Source organism: Mus caroli, unplaced genomic scaffold (assembly GCF_978045245.1).
Source record: "Mus caroli unplaced genomic scaffold, Mus_caroli_1 scaffold_14, whole genome shotgun sequence".
Taxonomy (NCBI): Eukaryota; Metazoa; Chordata; class Mammalia; order Rodentia; family Muridae; genus Mus; species Mus caroli.
Window position 1 is genome coordinate 27,862,100 of NW_028227269.1, and position 14,773 is coordinate 27,876,872.

At 45.6% G+C, this 14,773-nt stretch overlaps 1 protein-coding gene across 16 annotated transcripts in view; it reads left to right on the plus strand.

Moving 5' to 3' along the window:
• Myt1l (myelin transcription factor 1 like) overlaps positions 1–10,143 on the plus strand; it is a 391,301-nt gene extending 381,158 nt beyond the window's left edge. For 12 of the 16 annotated variants that reach the window (XM_085830269.1, XM_085830266.1, XM_085830265.1 and 9 more), the window contains 3 exons: positions 2,596–2,705; positions 6,834–6,977; positions 7,280–10,143. In XM_085830269.1, the coding sequence (XP_085686395.1) occupies positions 2,596–2,705; positions 6,834–6,977; positions 7,280–7,420 (395 nt within the window). In that variant the 3' untranslated portion in view covers positions 7,421–10,143. The remainder of the gene's footprint in view (positions 1–2,595; positions 2,706–6,833; positions 6,978–7,279) is intronic. The other 4 variants (XM_085830274.1, XM_085830270.1, XM_029484697.2 and 1 more) reach the window with 2 other exon arrangements.
• The last annotated feature ends 4,630 nt before the right edge of the window (positions 10,144–14,773 follow it).

Here is a 14,773-nt window from a genome sequence, read left to right on the forward strand (position 1 = left end):
ATTTTCTTGTAGGAACAGGTTCCCCAGCATAGAGGTAAAGCTCTGTCTAGTGTCTCTGAGAGCATGAAACCATGGTGTTCCTTGCAAAAGACAGGATTGTATAGGGATGCCTTCTTCAGGGAACATTAAGGTGCTTTGGGATGTGGGTTTGGTTTTGGCCCGTGGACAAAGGAGTCTTTGTTCTGGAGCACCTAGAACAGGGCTGGGGAGAAAGCTCACTGGGTCAAATCACTGCTCTTCAAGCATGAGGACCTATATTTGGATCCCCAGGACCAACTGGAGAAAAGCCAGTGTTGGCAGCATGATCCTGTAACACTAGAGCTGTGGGTTTAAGAAGAAACACATAAAACATGTCAGTTATTGAGGAGCTGATCAAAACCAGATGTCAGAGGCTGGCAGCACCTCCTATATCCCCAATACCCATGGCTCAACACTCACCCAAGCTGGTTCCAGTAAGAGACACATGGCTCAGCACACACCCAAGCTGGTTCCGGTAACCAGCAAGCAGAATCTGTGAGTAAGATTAGTGAAGTGGTATGGGCATCCCTTCCAAGAAGTTCTACCTCTACTCTCAGCACACAAACCCAGAGTCACCCTGAACCAGAAAGGTAGAATCCCAGCTCTCCTTTGCATAACACATCCTAAATCAGAGCTCTGGGTGCACTTCACATGTAGAGGCCATGGCTGAGAGATCCTCACATCAAGCTGCTACATCGACAATGGCATGTAAGATCAGATCCCAGACCTTAAGTTATAACTGGTTAGTGGCCTTCTCCTTTAACCCTAGCTGAAAGCCAATTGCAGTATGCACATATATGAACTCTAGTCATGCCTTTCTATCTGTCATATTATTTAATATCCTAAAGATAGTAAAGTGCCTGGAGAAGCCTTTTCTCTGCCAGGGACAGATATAAATACTAACATGTGGCCTATCAGTCTCCAGAGATATACCCATATATGTGATGCAAGCTTAGAGACTTGAGGTACTATGACCCAGTGTCTAAGGGGTATGGAGATCAACTAGAGTCACTGTTTCCCAGAAGGCCTTGGACCCATCTGCACGCTCTTTCCTTAGAGCCTTATACAGTCAGCATATAGAGCTTGCTTTGAGACAACTGCAGGCAATCCCCACCACCATCTTGCCCACTAAGCCAAGTTTCCTGACATAAAGAAGATAGGCACTGAACTCAAAGCAGGCAGCAAGGTACTTAGCATTTCATCTTACAGACCACCTGTAGGGTCAAGGCAAGTGCCTCTTGGTAGATTGCTCTCCATCTGTACCCACTGTATACTCTTTAGTGCAGGAGGTAGCCTTGAGACAATTCAATGGAGGAGAGAATGAAGACAACCCAGGGACAAACACACATGTCCGGGAGGAGGGACAACTCAGGGGGTAGCCATGAGGTAAAGGTGAGTTCAATGGAGGAGACAATGAAGATGCTCCAGGGACAAACATGCATGTCCTAGAGGAGGAACAGCTCGCACTGGACAGCCTGTCAAGAGAGAGAGGGCAGCCAGCTCTCAGCTGCAATCTTCTACCCCTCAATCCCTGGCTTTCTTACCCTCTATTATGGCGCTACAGTTTTGTTTTGTTTTCTACCCACGAAAAGCAACTCCTAAAGCTCAGCCACCACGGGCCAATCTCTTTCTCTTCTCCGCTAGAACTTTTGGCCCAATGCCACCTCTCTTCAGCCAGGCTTCATAGTATTTTGGGGTATCTCTGGCCTCCATCTGGGCCCATCGGTCTGCAAAGCTTAAAAACAGATTCTGCAAGGCCTGGCCTACCACATTCTTGCCCATTGATCTGCAGAAGGACCCCTCACTGGGGAAGGTGACAAGTGCTACCCATAAGCCCAGCACTGTCATATTTGACGATAATGGCCATTGTACTTCATGTGTCCTCAACCATGTAAAACCAGATATCCCCAAACAAGAGAATTCTCGTCATATTGCTATTGGTGATACAAAGTTGTCAGCAGCAGAACACAGCAGAGCAGATGCTGAAAATAGCCTTTGTAAACACAGGTAGTTAGCCACATGCCTGGGTTTGCCAGGGCTGGCCTTGGGAGCCACTTAGGCACTTGAATATTGGCAGTTGCTGGCCTGGACTGCTCAGCCCAAGATATTCAGGTTCACATTCATCCCAACTTCTGAACAAGTCTGAAGTCAGATTCTGTTAGGACGCATTATGGAAGCCTGATGTGCTCATGATGACAGAACAGGAATGAGCATGGGGGTATGCTAAGTGCAAGGAGTGGGACGGAGTTTATTTAACTTGGCAAATCAAGGGTCAGCAAAGCAACTTCTGTCCAGAGTCAAAGGACCAAATCCTGGGGTTCAGGGCATTCATCCTAGAGCTCTGACCTGTCACTACCAGGGCTCTTTCTACAAGATCTTCATTTTCCCTAGGTGCCTTGGTTATAAGGCAGGCAGGGGTGGGGACATAAAGACATACAAGCCATGACTCTTTATAAACTCAATGATACATTTCCTAAGAAAATGAAACTCTAAATGGAAAAACAACAGAAAACATGGTATTTTTGCTGCAACATTTTCAGACTCTGTGGCCCTAACATAATAATTTTGCCATTACAGGTATAGAAAATGATGAAGAAATCAAGCAGTTAGATGAAGAGATCAAGGAGCTTAATGAGTCCAATTCCCAGATGGAGGCTGACATGATCAAACTCAGAACTCAGGTAACAGTTTGTGAAGCCACAATTCTAGCTCCAGTGTGGATCCCTGCTTCTTGTTCCTCTGTGGTTGCTGCTCCTGCTGTCATGGAAGAGTGTCCCTGTGTGCCCAAGCTAGCATAGAACTTCTGTGAGCCTGCTGTATCTGCTTTCAGAGCATGGGGCTTACAGGCCTACGGCAGCATGCTTGGCTTCAGTTCTAGCTCTAGTGTGAAGTTTTTCATTCCAGTTCTCACATAGTCTCAAATCTCATACCAATGTCAGACTGGAGTTCTAATCCTGTGATGATGCCTCAGTTCTAGTATGAGCAATTCAGCCTCAGCTCTGGGTCTATTGTGGAGCATCTATGCTGGTTTTAATAAGAAGCCTCTTCCCTGGTCTTGTTGTAATGAAACGCTGTTGCTTAGAGAGGGACTGCAATCAGCTCCTGGGAGAAGTGTGCTTTCCTTGTTTTCCACTTCTCCCTGACTTCTATGAGCCTGGATATCTTAAATGTTCCTGCGTTTTGCAGCTCTATACAGAAAGGACTCTTAGTAGGTCTTTGGACCTATATAAACTTGGGTCAAAGATCCTGACTGCTCAGATAACTCTCTAGGAAAGCAAAATGACCAAAGACAAAGTACACTTCACCTCAATTCAGTTGTACTTAATGCAGCATAGATATTGGAGCTCAAGGTATTTTGAGCGCCCAGCTGGGCACTCCCAGACCTTGAGTCTCAATTGACCAAGTTAAGTACAACAGGTCCCATCCAGTCCAACTCATTTCTCACCCACTATATGTGACTTTTGAGAACTTACACAGTGACTCAGGCAGAGAGCTAAAAAAAATGAACTGAACACACCTGGAACAAGGGAAACATAGAAGGTGAATATATGCCTGATAAAGAACAAGAAAGAGGAGACAAGACTCATGGAACAGGCACGGGAGGAAAGTAACATGGATGTAAGCTGCCGTTGGGTGGTTGTACTATGGCCCAGGAGAAAGCAGGGAGACCTTGGGTGATCAGAAGGGAACATTCTAGTACAGAAAATATAGGAGCAGAAGGATGGGAGTTCAGATTACAGTCTGAAAAGAACTGCTCGCCTGTGGTCACCAGTTGGGCTGAGCAGCTTTGCTGAGGAGGGAGAAGAGGAAGAGATGCTAGAACATTAAAGAGAATCATAGCCTCAGAGCAGACTGCTAATGAGAAATTACCTGCCATCTGGCCCTGTCCTTTCTAGCCTTGCCTTGGCTAAGTTGGCAGGTGTCAGCCCTGCAGCTGGTCTTCAGCTCTTGTGTTTCTGTGCTACTTGTCCGATTGTGGTTTAGTCTCTCTGTGATCTAAAACTCTCTGTAAATCAGTCTAGACCCTAAACGCCTCTCCCCACTTCAGTGTCATGTGGTGGTAGATGCAGAGGAACACATTACTATGGAGCTTTCCCCAAGTCTTGCTTCCCCCAGTGACCTCATACTTGGTAGATGTCCCCATCCTGTACATCTTCTGCATGTGTGTGTGAAGGAAGCCACACTGGCTTTGAATCTCAGCAGCCAGGAACCATAGAACAAATGATCTGGTGTCTGGACCCCACAGCCTGTGCCATAACAGTTCTATTCCAGGTGAAAGTGGCACAAGACTAGCTGCTTCCATATAGCTCTGTACGGTACTGTGCATGAGTTAAACAATGTGAACACATCACAGGATGATGTCATCCTTTTGGGTTTACAGTAGCCATTGAAAGAAGAGTCTCACATGTCTCTCAAAGCTGGGCCATGAACTGTCTTTGGTCTTAATAACTCCTGAAAGAGGCCGTCCTAGAAAACAATTAGGCCTGGAGGCAGATGGAGCCAGGCAGCCAGGCAGACATGAGACTTGCTCAGGAAGAGTGTGCTTGCCCTTTGAAGACCTTCATCTTGGTTTATCCTCATAACCTTTGATCATGATCACAGAGGATCTGAGGGCCCCTAGAGTTCAAACCCATGGTACCTGGGTAAAGAGCCAGTGTCCTTCCCCAGAGTCTAAAACAGGCACATTCTGACCCAGTCCTCAGCCTGCAGCCTGGCACTAGAGGTGGTACAGGCTCTCTGCAGACCATTGCTGAGAAACAGAGCTTTTAGAAGCCTGGGTGGAGGTAGAGATGTCCTCTGTATACTCTCCCTGTAGCACTATGCCTGCGAAAATGGCCATGCTATGTTCAATGGCTTTGACACCTTCAGTGGAATTAAGTACCCTAGAAAAACAGAAATCTTGCTGCCAGTGTATGTAGAGGCTCTTGTTTACCTAAAGAACAAGGAAACTATAAAAATAAGGAAAACAACTAGGGAAGGCAGGGCTCCCCTAATTTGAGTGGACTTCCAGGTTCACAGTGCCTTAACCCAGGCCTTGGGCATGCAGATCTGAGTTCACAGGAGAAAATGAATTCTGGGCCCACTTGGAAGTTGGAAAGTCAGATAGTCGAGAGGAAGAAAGCCAGGCTGTGAGACTGAGAGAGCCCCACAATTCTATTTCTGTATATCCAGACACCCTCTAAATGTCCCACTCACTATTCTGAGTGGTATAGGTACCCTTCTAAGTGGCCCAGGCCCATCTGAATGGCCTAGGACTAGGTGGGTTACTCCATACCTGGAGACTGAAATTTCTAGGCCACACTTGCAGCTTGAGGTCCCTTTCTAATTGTGACTTGCACTGGAGTTTTCTACAATCCCCATAGTTTCCTTCACTGATGCTTAGTGGCATTGACACATGAGGTTTTTTTTTTTTTTTTTTTTTTTTTTTTTTTGCCTTGAAAACAGGGTAGCTCTATAGGTTCTTCTTGGAGGGTGGGTGCTCCACACAGCTCCTGGAAATTGCAGGGTAACTTTGGCTAGAAAGACCCTTTAGCCCTACCTTTAGACACATGAGTGGGAAATGCAGGTTAGAGGGGGAAATTATCTGAAATAGCCCTCTGAATGCTGGAAGCCACTATTCATTTAAGAGGAAAAGAGTAGAGAGGAGAGATGGGGGCTGGCATGGGCTTCTGAAACCTCAAAGCTTATCTCCCCCACTCCCCCAGTGATATAGCTCCTCTAACAAGACCACACCTCCTCCAACAAGACCACACCTCCTAATCCTTCTCAAGCAGTGCCACTCTCGGGTGACTTCAAATATGGGAGCCTGTGGGGCCATTCTTACTCAAACCACCACGGGTGGAAACATTAATTTGACAGAAAAAATGCTAGAGTGTTGACCAGGATGTACAGGGGAGGAAACCATATGGCATCAAGAGATCCCCCCAGTAGGACGAAAAGAAACATGTTCTTTCAGTGGAGAAGTCCTACTAACATTGCTGCCCTGCTCAGTGTCTCTTCATAGAACCTGCCTGTAGATGAGAGGTGAGAGCCTGGAACTTAAACCAACTGCAGGTAAAGGATAACAAGCAAAGAAGTCAAATAGAGAGTTGGGGGAAGAGGGGTAGAAACACTCAGGAGACAGGAGCTCAGTGTATGGGGCACAGGCAAGTCTCCAGCTCTCCTGGACTTCTTAGAACACTGTGTCTTACCCTGTGGGTCGAGACCCTTTTGGAGATCAAATGAGCCTTTCACAGGGTTGCCTAAGGCCATCAGGAAACATAGATATTTGCATGATGATTCATAACAGTACTAAAATTACAGCTGTGAAATAGCCACAGGGAGAACTTTACTGGGATCACCACACGTGAGGAACTAACTGTATTCTAGGTTACAGCCTTAGGGAAGTTGAGAACCACCGTCTTAGGCAAAGGAGGCTGAACCAAGAGACCAGTTCAGAGCTGTATCTGCATACATTTACTACTCACCTGCAGGGACCCAGAGCGCAGACTGTAACACCACAAAGAGAAATTAACATCATCAATGTTAAAGAACTAACATTATTCCCCACAGGACACAGGGGCAGATGGGGCAGATGAGAGCATCCGGACCCGAGAGCCTTCAATGACGAGAGAGCAAGCAGTCAGTCAGAATACCTCCATGGTCGCTGTAGCTAGTACCATGTGTTCAAATGTAAAGAATCAAAGACACAAATTCAGGTCCCCAAGGTGCTGCCTCTGCTTGAGCAGAAAGCTTCTGTCCTTGTCCCCTCAGCTGGTGTGCACACTCCCAACAGCCAACCTCATGTTACATGTCACCCATATGTGTGATTTCAGATCACCACAATGGAGAGCAACCTGAAGACGATTGAGGAGGAGAACAAAGTCATTGAACAGCAGAATGAGTCGCTCTTGCACGAGTTGGCCAACCTGAGCCAGTCCCTGATCCACAGCCTCGCCAACATCCAGCTGCCTCACATGGTAAGTCACTAGGCGTAGGTGAGTGCCTCGGAGCCTCCGCAGTCCACCTCACTGAGTAGATGTCTGTGTCATTGTCTGTGGTCCTTCAGCTTTTGGTTGTTTTTGGTCACCACCCTGAAACCATACCGTTAACCACTAGAAACATTGGTGGGGCTGATGGCATAACGTTAAGTGTGCTCTGAGTAGGCCTGTTAAGTATTATGGAAACAGTGGCTCTATGCTATGATACTGTTTTATGCTTTTGTGAATATACTATTCAGAAAATGAAAGTTGTATATGAACTACTATTTAATATCTCGTAGGATCCAATCAATGAACAAAATTTTGATGCTTACGTGACTACTTTGACGGAAATGTATACAAATCAAGATCGTTATCAGAGTCCAGAAAATAAAGCCCTACTGGAAAATATAAAGCAGGCTGTGAGAGGAATTCAGGTCTGAACAGCTGCTCTAGTGGTGACTCATGCTTAAAAAGGATGCCTCTTGTTTCTTGCTGCTGTAACTTACCAGAAAGTGTTATATATTTATTTCTGTCGGAACAGTGTTATGCTACAAGACTTCATAATGGTTTTGTGTGCTCTCGAGAGAGTACCTGCAGACTAGTTTTGGATACATTCACATTTTGTACGTTTTCATATAAGCTGACATAGTGTGATTTGCCATGTAATGTTTATAGCTGCTGCTGTCTGCACATTTGGGGGTCTCTATATTTCTGAAGAGGTAAGCTGATGAAAATAAATAGAGTGTAAATTCTTTTTAATGCTTTAGTGATTAAATGTTTTAGTATTTTGAACTGAAATGGACAAAAAAAGAAAAAGGAAAAAAAAAAGCAGGTTTGAACGATCACTTTGTGGCCTCCTGGCCACTTTTAGACATTATCATTTTGCCTCAGGTTGGAGGACTTTGTGGAATTTAAGAAATACATTTTGTGTGCATATTGTTTCATAGCAAGAATTGGTTGCAAAAAATGCTTTATTTTTGAACAATGCTTGGAAATATTATGTGACTTTTTTGTTTGTTTGTTTTAGGAGGATGGTGTATGGTGGGGGCAATAAATGAGGTTTTTTGCATTCCAAGGAAATGGCATATGGATTAACTATAAGAAATGAAATAAGTAATTTATTGTAAGACAACATCAAGCCATGGAAACTTGGCAGAAGATTCAAAGCAGCTTAAACAGCACTTTTAATTAACTCCTAAACATTACATGGTGGGACTGTGGAGACTCCGTTAAGACAGGAGCTTGTCAGAGGTGGACAACACGAAGATTTCCTTTGCGTTTTCAGTAACCTTTGGAGCACACTTCTCTTATTTCTCCTAGAGCCCCGTGCCCCTCTGAAGTGTTACCACAATCTAGCTTACCTAGCAGCCGTTGATTGTTTTTTTTTTTTTTCCATCTGAGCAAACAGGTAATTTAAGCATTTATCTCCCCTTTCACTTTCAAAAAGAATCATCATTGGTTATTCTTGTTTCACATCTGAGGATGAAGGCTAACGGCTGTGCTTGCCCTGGTTACTGGATGGGATTCTCTGCTGGGCGGGTGGGGAAGCAGCTCTACCCTTCCCTACCCCTCCCTGCCCCAACTCTGACTTTGAATAAGCCTTGGTCCTATCCAGAATACACTGGACACCAAGGCCAAGGACGTTCACGTTCTGCCCTCGCTGGGTCCAGCTGACGCTAGCGTCTGCACAGCCTTGTGTGACTCGTGGTGACCTAACCTGAGAAAGAGTGCAATCAGATGTTAAAGTAACTAAATAGACTGCGGCACTTTTTTGCTTTAAACTAGATCATCTTAGATTTGTCGATACCTTCGAAATTTGATGGTTTCATCCCAAATGACTGCACTATATGTATGCATACGGCCACTTTTGACTGCTGCGCCCCTTCTGAGTAGTCTTTGACAATGTGTTGTGTTCCCTGATGTCGACTTGATTTCCTTTCAGTAGCATCTCTCTCTTCCATGTCTTGATGTTATGCAGGAAGTACAAAAGTACTTTAAAATTTTGTTATGAAATAAAAAAAGGATGGGTTTTGTAAAAATAATAAAAAAAATATTTTTAGCAGAACAGGACTTACAGGGTCATTGTCCCCACAATGTGCCAGTCGGCTCTTTGCACTCGCCTTGTCCTATATATCCGTACGGAGGTGTGCAATCCTGTGTCAGTCGCCTTGTGACACTGAAGTGGATGAGTTATAGAGGAGGCCCTCGAGGCTGACCCAATACGGTTACTAAGGGAGACTACAGGGATCTCACGACAAACATTCTGATACAATACTCAACCTCGGTATATATATATATATATATATACATATATATATGTATAAATATAAGAATATCCCAGCGGCACTTTATACTGTTCACTGTACAAAAGCTTACAGTTTTCCACAAGGACTTTAATAACTAGCTGGGGAAAAGATTATGTAATTACTTGGGGCTCTGCAGGACCTTCTCTGTCCAGCGCCCCCTTTCTGTTGTGCGATTAGTTGTAGCTGCCATGCTCAGAATTGCCTTTTGAGAGCTGAAGCAAGGTGCTTACTGTCACCTGATGCCATACACATGGCCCCAGCCCCACACCCGGAGGGGCCTCTGTTCATAGCGGCACATGCATTTCCCCACCGCGTCTTGTCTGCAGCTTCTTGGCCAATGTAGTAATGCTTTTAGTAGAGTAATAGGTAGTATCAGTTTGGATTCTTATTGTTATCACCTATGTACAATGGAGAGGGGTTCTAAGCACAAATCTGCTGCTCATGGAACGGTGGTACATAATATCAAATCAAAAGTTATCTGTGACTATATATAGGGATCACAAAGTGTCACATGTTAGAATGCTGACCTTCCACATGGGGTTATTGTGAGTCATCAGAGCATATTTATTATAACTTATTGTTCATATTCATTTCTAAGTTAATTTAAGTAATCATTTATTAAGACAGAATTTTGTATAAACTATTTATTGTGCTCTCTGTGGAACTGAAGTTTGATTTATTTTTGTACTACACGGCATGGGTTTGTTGACACTTTAATTTTGCTATAAATGTGTGGAATCACAAGTTGCTGTGATACTTCATTTTTAAATTGTGAACTTTGTACAAACTTTGTCATGCTGATGTGAACACATCTTACTCTGAATAAAAAGGTGTTGCCACGTTTGTAGCACGAAGGATCTCTAATGGGTCTGAGTCTTCACTGGAGCGTGCCATCTGGGCTCCTGGAGCCCTCCCCCTCCCTCTCCCACCCTGGGTCTCTTGCTTTTGGAGCAGCACTGGGGGATTAGGCTGGAACTTGGGGTACGTGTGGATATGCACCCCCAGGCATCATGCTTGCTGTGCTTCCCAGAGGACAGTTTATCTCATTTACTATCACCCCTGCCCCAGCTGAGATCTAACCTGAGGACCTGAGGTTGCTTAGGTGCAGATATCTCCCAACAGCTTGGCATCCTTCTGCAACTCTCACGCTTTGAACAGCACTGCTGTTGGTGAACGTGGGCCCATATCCTGAAGGGGCTTTCACAGGTTCTCCGTACCTGGAATGCAGTCTGGGATCACATAGTCGGTCAGGTACCTGCTCTGCCCACTGTGCTTCCCCATCACTACAGTTCCATGTGTCTGCCAGGACACAGAGGCTTCAAGGGGCCAGCACGGTTACTTCACAAAATGTCCCACATTGGCTGTGTGATTGCAACCTTCTGGTTGATTCATTTCAAAGGAATGCTTTGTTCTTATACATAGCAGAGCACATGACGTCACCTGGCTGTTACTGGTTATCAAACTCAGGAGGTCACAAAGGATAGAGAGCCACTTTCAAGCCATTAGCCAGGAGCTGAGCAAGAAAGTCACCTAGGAGATGTAACTGGCCCTTCAAATGTAACACATGCACCGTCCTATTCCATTAATAAAAGTCGCAGTTTAAAATTCCACAATATCCTCCTATAACGTGCACAATACATAGAATCTAAGAAGGCAGCTCCTGTAATTTTGATTAAACTGGAAACTCGCTCCCAGTGGTGGCTTCTGCTGCTAAACACAAGTCAAGTGAGCTCCTCAGACCCCGTTTAGTGGATTGCTTCTTGGACAGCTGGCAGCAGCAAGACAGTGCCTGGAGCTGCTGCTCAGATCTCCCAGTGCCAGCAGGTAAGCAGTGACCCTTTCCCTAGGGTCCTTCATGTCTGCCTCAGACCTGCCTGTAGAGTTCTAGTAATGGCGGTCTTTTGGAACAAATAAAGCTAACAGAAAGGCAGTTGTCAGTGTCTCAGGTCAGCCAACCTTGGAGCAACTCTAGAAGCAAGGTCATCGTTTAAAACTATTCAAATAAAGTTCAGAATCTTAGAAAATAAAAATAAGATAAGCTCACTGGTCCCCAGTGTTTATTCTGAAACTATAAAGCGATTTTAAAGAATTCTAAAATCCTATGATGGAGAAATGAGTAGACAGAGCTGAGAAATGCCCTTTGCAGAGCATTGCAGAAGTGATACAGCACTAACCAGGTGGACTACATCAGGTAAGTGGCCACAGTCCAGGGGGCAGCATCAGGGTGGGCTGGGTACACACAGGTAACCCAGAGGCAAAGCACAGCATTGCTTTGGGTCCCGAAAGACCAGAACAGGAAGATAAGGCAGGAAAATAGTCCCAGGCCACTGCCCTTAGAAAATCAGAAGAAGAGGGGCCCTTGAAAGGCCATTGCTCCCAACACAGCACCTCTGAGTAGGATAGCACAGGTAAGACAAACAGCAAACAGTGGTTTCCCTTACTTGTGTCCCAGAGCCTTTTGTCTGAGATACCCAATCTTCCCAGGCTTTCCAGTCTCACGTCTCAAGGAGAAGGGTTTAGGCATGTATTGTACATGCGAACACACATGCATGTGTGTGTGTGTGTATCTTCATGTGAGAAATATTTATATATTGGGGGATCTCTCTTTTCTTGTGTAGCCCTGGCTGCCATAGAACTCATTCTGTAGGCCAGGGTGGCCTCAGACTCAGGGATCTGCCTGCCTTGGGCTGGGATTAAAGGCATATGCACCATTGCCTAGCTTTAAGTTTTGATTTTTATAACCACAATACCTAAGCACAAGAGCTGGGGATGATGAGGGGAAAAGCCACAGTCTGTGGCCACAGCAGATGTCTAGACAGTGTCCCTCCCTCCACAGGTGTTAAAACAGCTTTGCAAGCACAAAGGATGCAGAGGCAGGGAGGAGATCAGTTGACAGCAGGTAATGGCAGTCACTCTTGGATCATGGTAATAGGCACTGATAACACAGGGTCCTGCTGAGTGCCCAGCCACACCTCCTTGGCTGGCCTCATCCCTGGGAGGGGCAGCACCCTTTCCCAGCCCCTCCTCAGCATAGCCAGGACTGGGCTTCTCTTCCATTCATGATTACCTGATATTCTGGCAGCAGGACACATCTGCCTCTTCCCAGTTAGACAGACAGACAGACAGACAGACCCTGTAGTGCTTGAACTAAGTAAGATTACACAGAGGAGCCAGGGTCTTAACCAACATGCAATTTAACTATGTGCCAAGAAAAAGTTCAAGCATTGCATTTTGTCTTTCTATTGTAATTGTGAGTGCATGAGAACACACACACACGACCATCCTTGCTCCAAAGCTCCAAAGGTCCTCTTCCTTCTCTTCTCCAAACTGCATGGGATCCATTTCCCACAATACTCTGTAATATTCCTTATAGCATTTATGCTGCCTCAAGTTATTTTTCTTCATCAAGGCAAGATAAGAAAACAAAGGATACATGAGTCTCAACAAAATCCGTTGTTTACATGGGGGAGGCTTAGTGGTGGAGGATATCTAGTAATTGAAGGAAAACAGGAGGAGGAAATGGAACATGGAGTTACCAGTCACCTCTCTGGACGTAAGAGGCGACATGGGCTCAGATAAGTCACAGCTGTCTTCTCTTTGTCCTGCTATGTGGTCTGTGTTGGTTGAAAGGAGTGATGTGCCACCTAGGCTCCTATATTTGGACACATGTCCCAAGCAGTGGAGCTGTTTGGGGAGTCTGTAAAACCTTTGACAGGTGGATCCTTGCCAGAGGAAGTGTGTCACTGGGGATGGGCTTTGGGAGTTCAGAGCCTCACTCCATTTCCAGATTGTTCTCTCTGCTTCAGATTTTCAGTTACGGATGTGACCTCTCAGCTTCTTGCTTTTGCTGCCTGCTGCTGTGCTTCTCGGGCCGTGGTGGGCTCTGCCTCTGGAACCCGTAAGTCCAAAGAAGTTCTTTCTTTAATAAAGTGATTTAACCCTTTTCATAAAGTGTTCTAGCACAGCAACAGATAAGTAATTAATGCAGGGTCTGGGTTTGTTCTGATCTCATGATATTACAGTGTGTCCTGTCAGCAGAAATCACAAAAATAAGGCTAAGTGCTGCCTACAGCTGAGGAGCTAACGGGCTCAGCAACTGTTCATTTTCATGAGGTTTCAGAATAATTATATTTTATTTCTGGTCATGTATGAGATAGAGGCAATAGATGCTAATATAATTATTTCATCTAATATTTGGAGGCACAAAGCCATATCTAAGCCTATGTGGGGAGTAGGCTGTAAAAAGTCTTAAACTAAATTCTCCAGTCACCAACACAAGCTGGGGCTTTCCACAGTCTCATTAACGTAGGGTCCTCTGGGCCCCACTGTAGCAGCCACTCCAAGAGACAGCTTTGCAGAGACCTATCTGGCAGTGGCCTGCTTCTTAGAAAGCATCCTAGGAAAGAACCCTGGCCAGGGGACCATCTCTCTCTCCACCTTCCACAATAGAGCAGAGTTCTGCCCATACCCTGAGTCATGGTAGTGGTGAGCAGAGTGCTGCCACCTGCCTTCCTCCTCCACTCGAATGACCTCTGACAGGCACAGCCCAGGGTACTGAACCCTAAGTAAACATAGACTGAGGACCCACCTGCCAGGAAAGGATAAGAAGGCCAGCCTTGCTCCAAGTCCACCGTCACCGAGAGAATAGCCAACAGTGGTCTGGAGAGCGCTGGCTTCCTGAAGGAAAGATTCAAAGCAACTGCTCAAACTTGGGCTTCCCAGCAGCACCCAAAGGAGACTCTGTGCTTTATCAGCTCCCAACCCTGTCCTGGGCCCATGCCACTCTCGGGGTTAGAAGCTTCTGTAGCCCACGAAGGTAATTTTCCCAAGGGATCTGAGAAGCTCCAGACCGGAAATTAGGGGAGACCTGGGATGCGAACAAAGATGTGTGTTTGGGAGCACTCGACCCTGAGTCTGGTCACCATCACTGCTTCAGAAGGACTTGAACAGGTGAACAGCAGAGGTGTCTTCAGTAAGGGAAGGTTCCAGAGGAGCTAGATGGCAGCTGCTAGCCCTAGGAGGCTAGGAATGGCCCTGGAATTCCCCAACACTGTGTAACTGTATACAGTGGTGCATGCCTGTAATCCCAAGACTCAGGATGTAGAGGTAGGAAGACAATATGTTAAAGGTCATGTTTAGACATAGTGTGTGCAAGGCCAGCTTAAACTACAGATGGGGTGTGAGGGAGGGAAATGGAAAGAGAAAAAAGAAAAAGGTGAAATGGAAGAGAAGGGAAAAAGACGAGACGAGGAGGGGAGGGGAGGGCAGGTTAGTTGGGACCTTAAAGCCTACAGTGTAACTTCAGAACACACTGAAAGCATACATATAGTTACTGCTAAGACTCTGGAGAAACTCACAGTTTATTCTCTTCAGAAGCCTACAACCATACTTGGGTATGCCCCATCTTCTCCCTAAGCACCACTCCTTTTGTTAATGCTTGTGCCTAAATATTGGTTAAAAATCTCTTCCTAATAAATTCCAACTCTA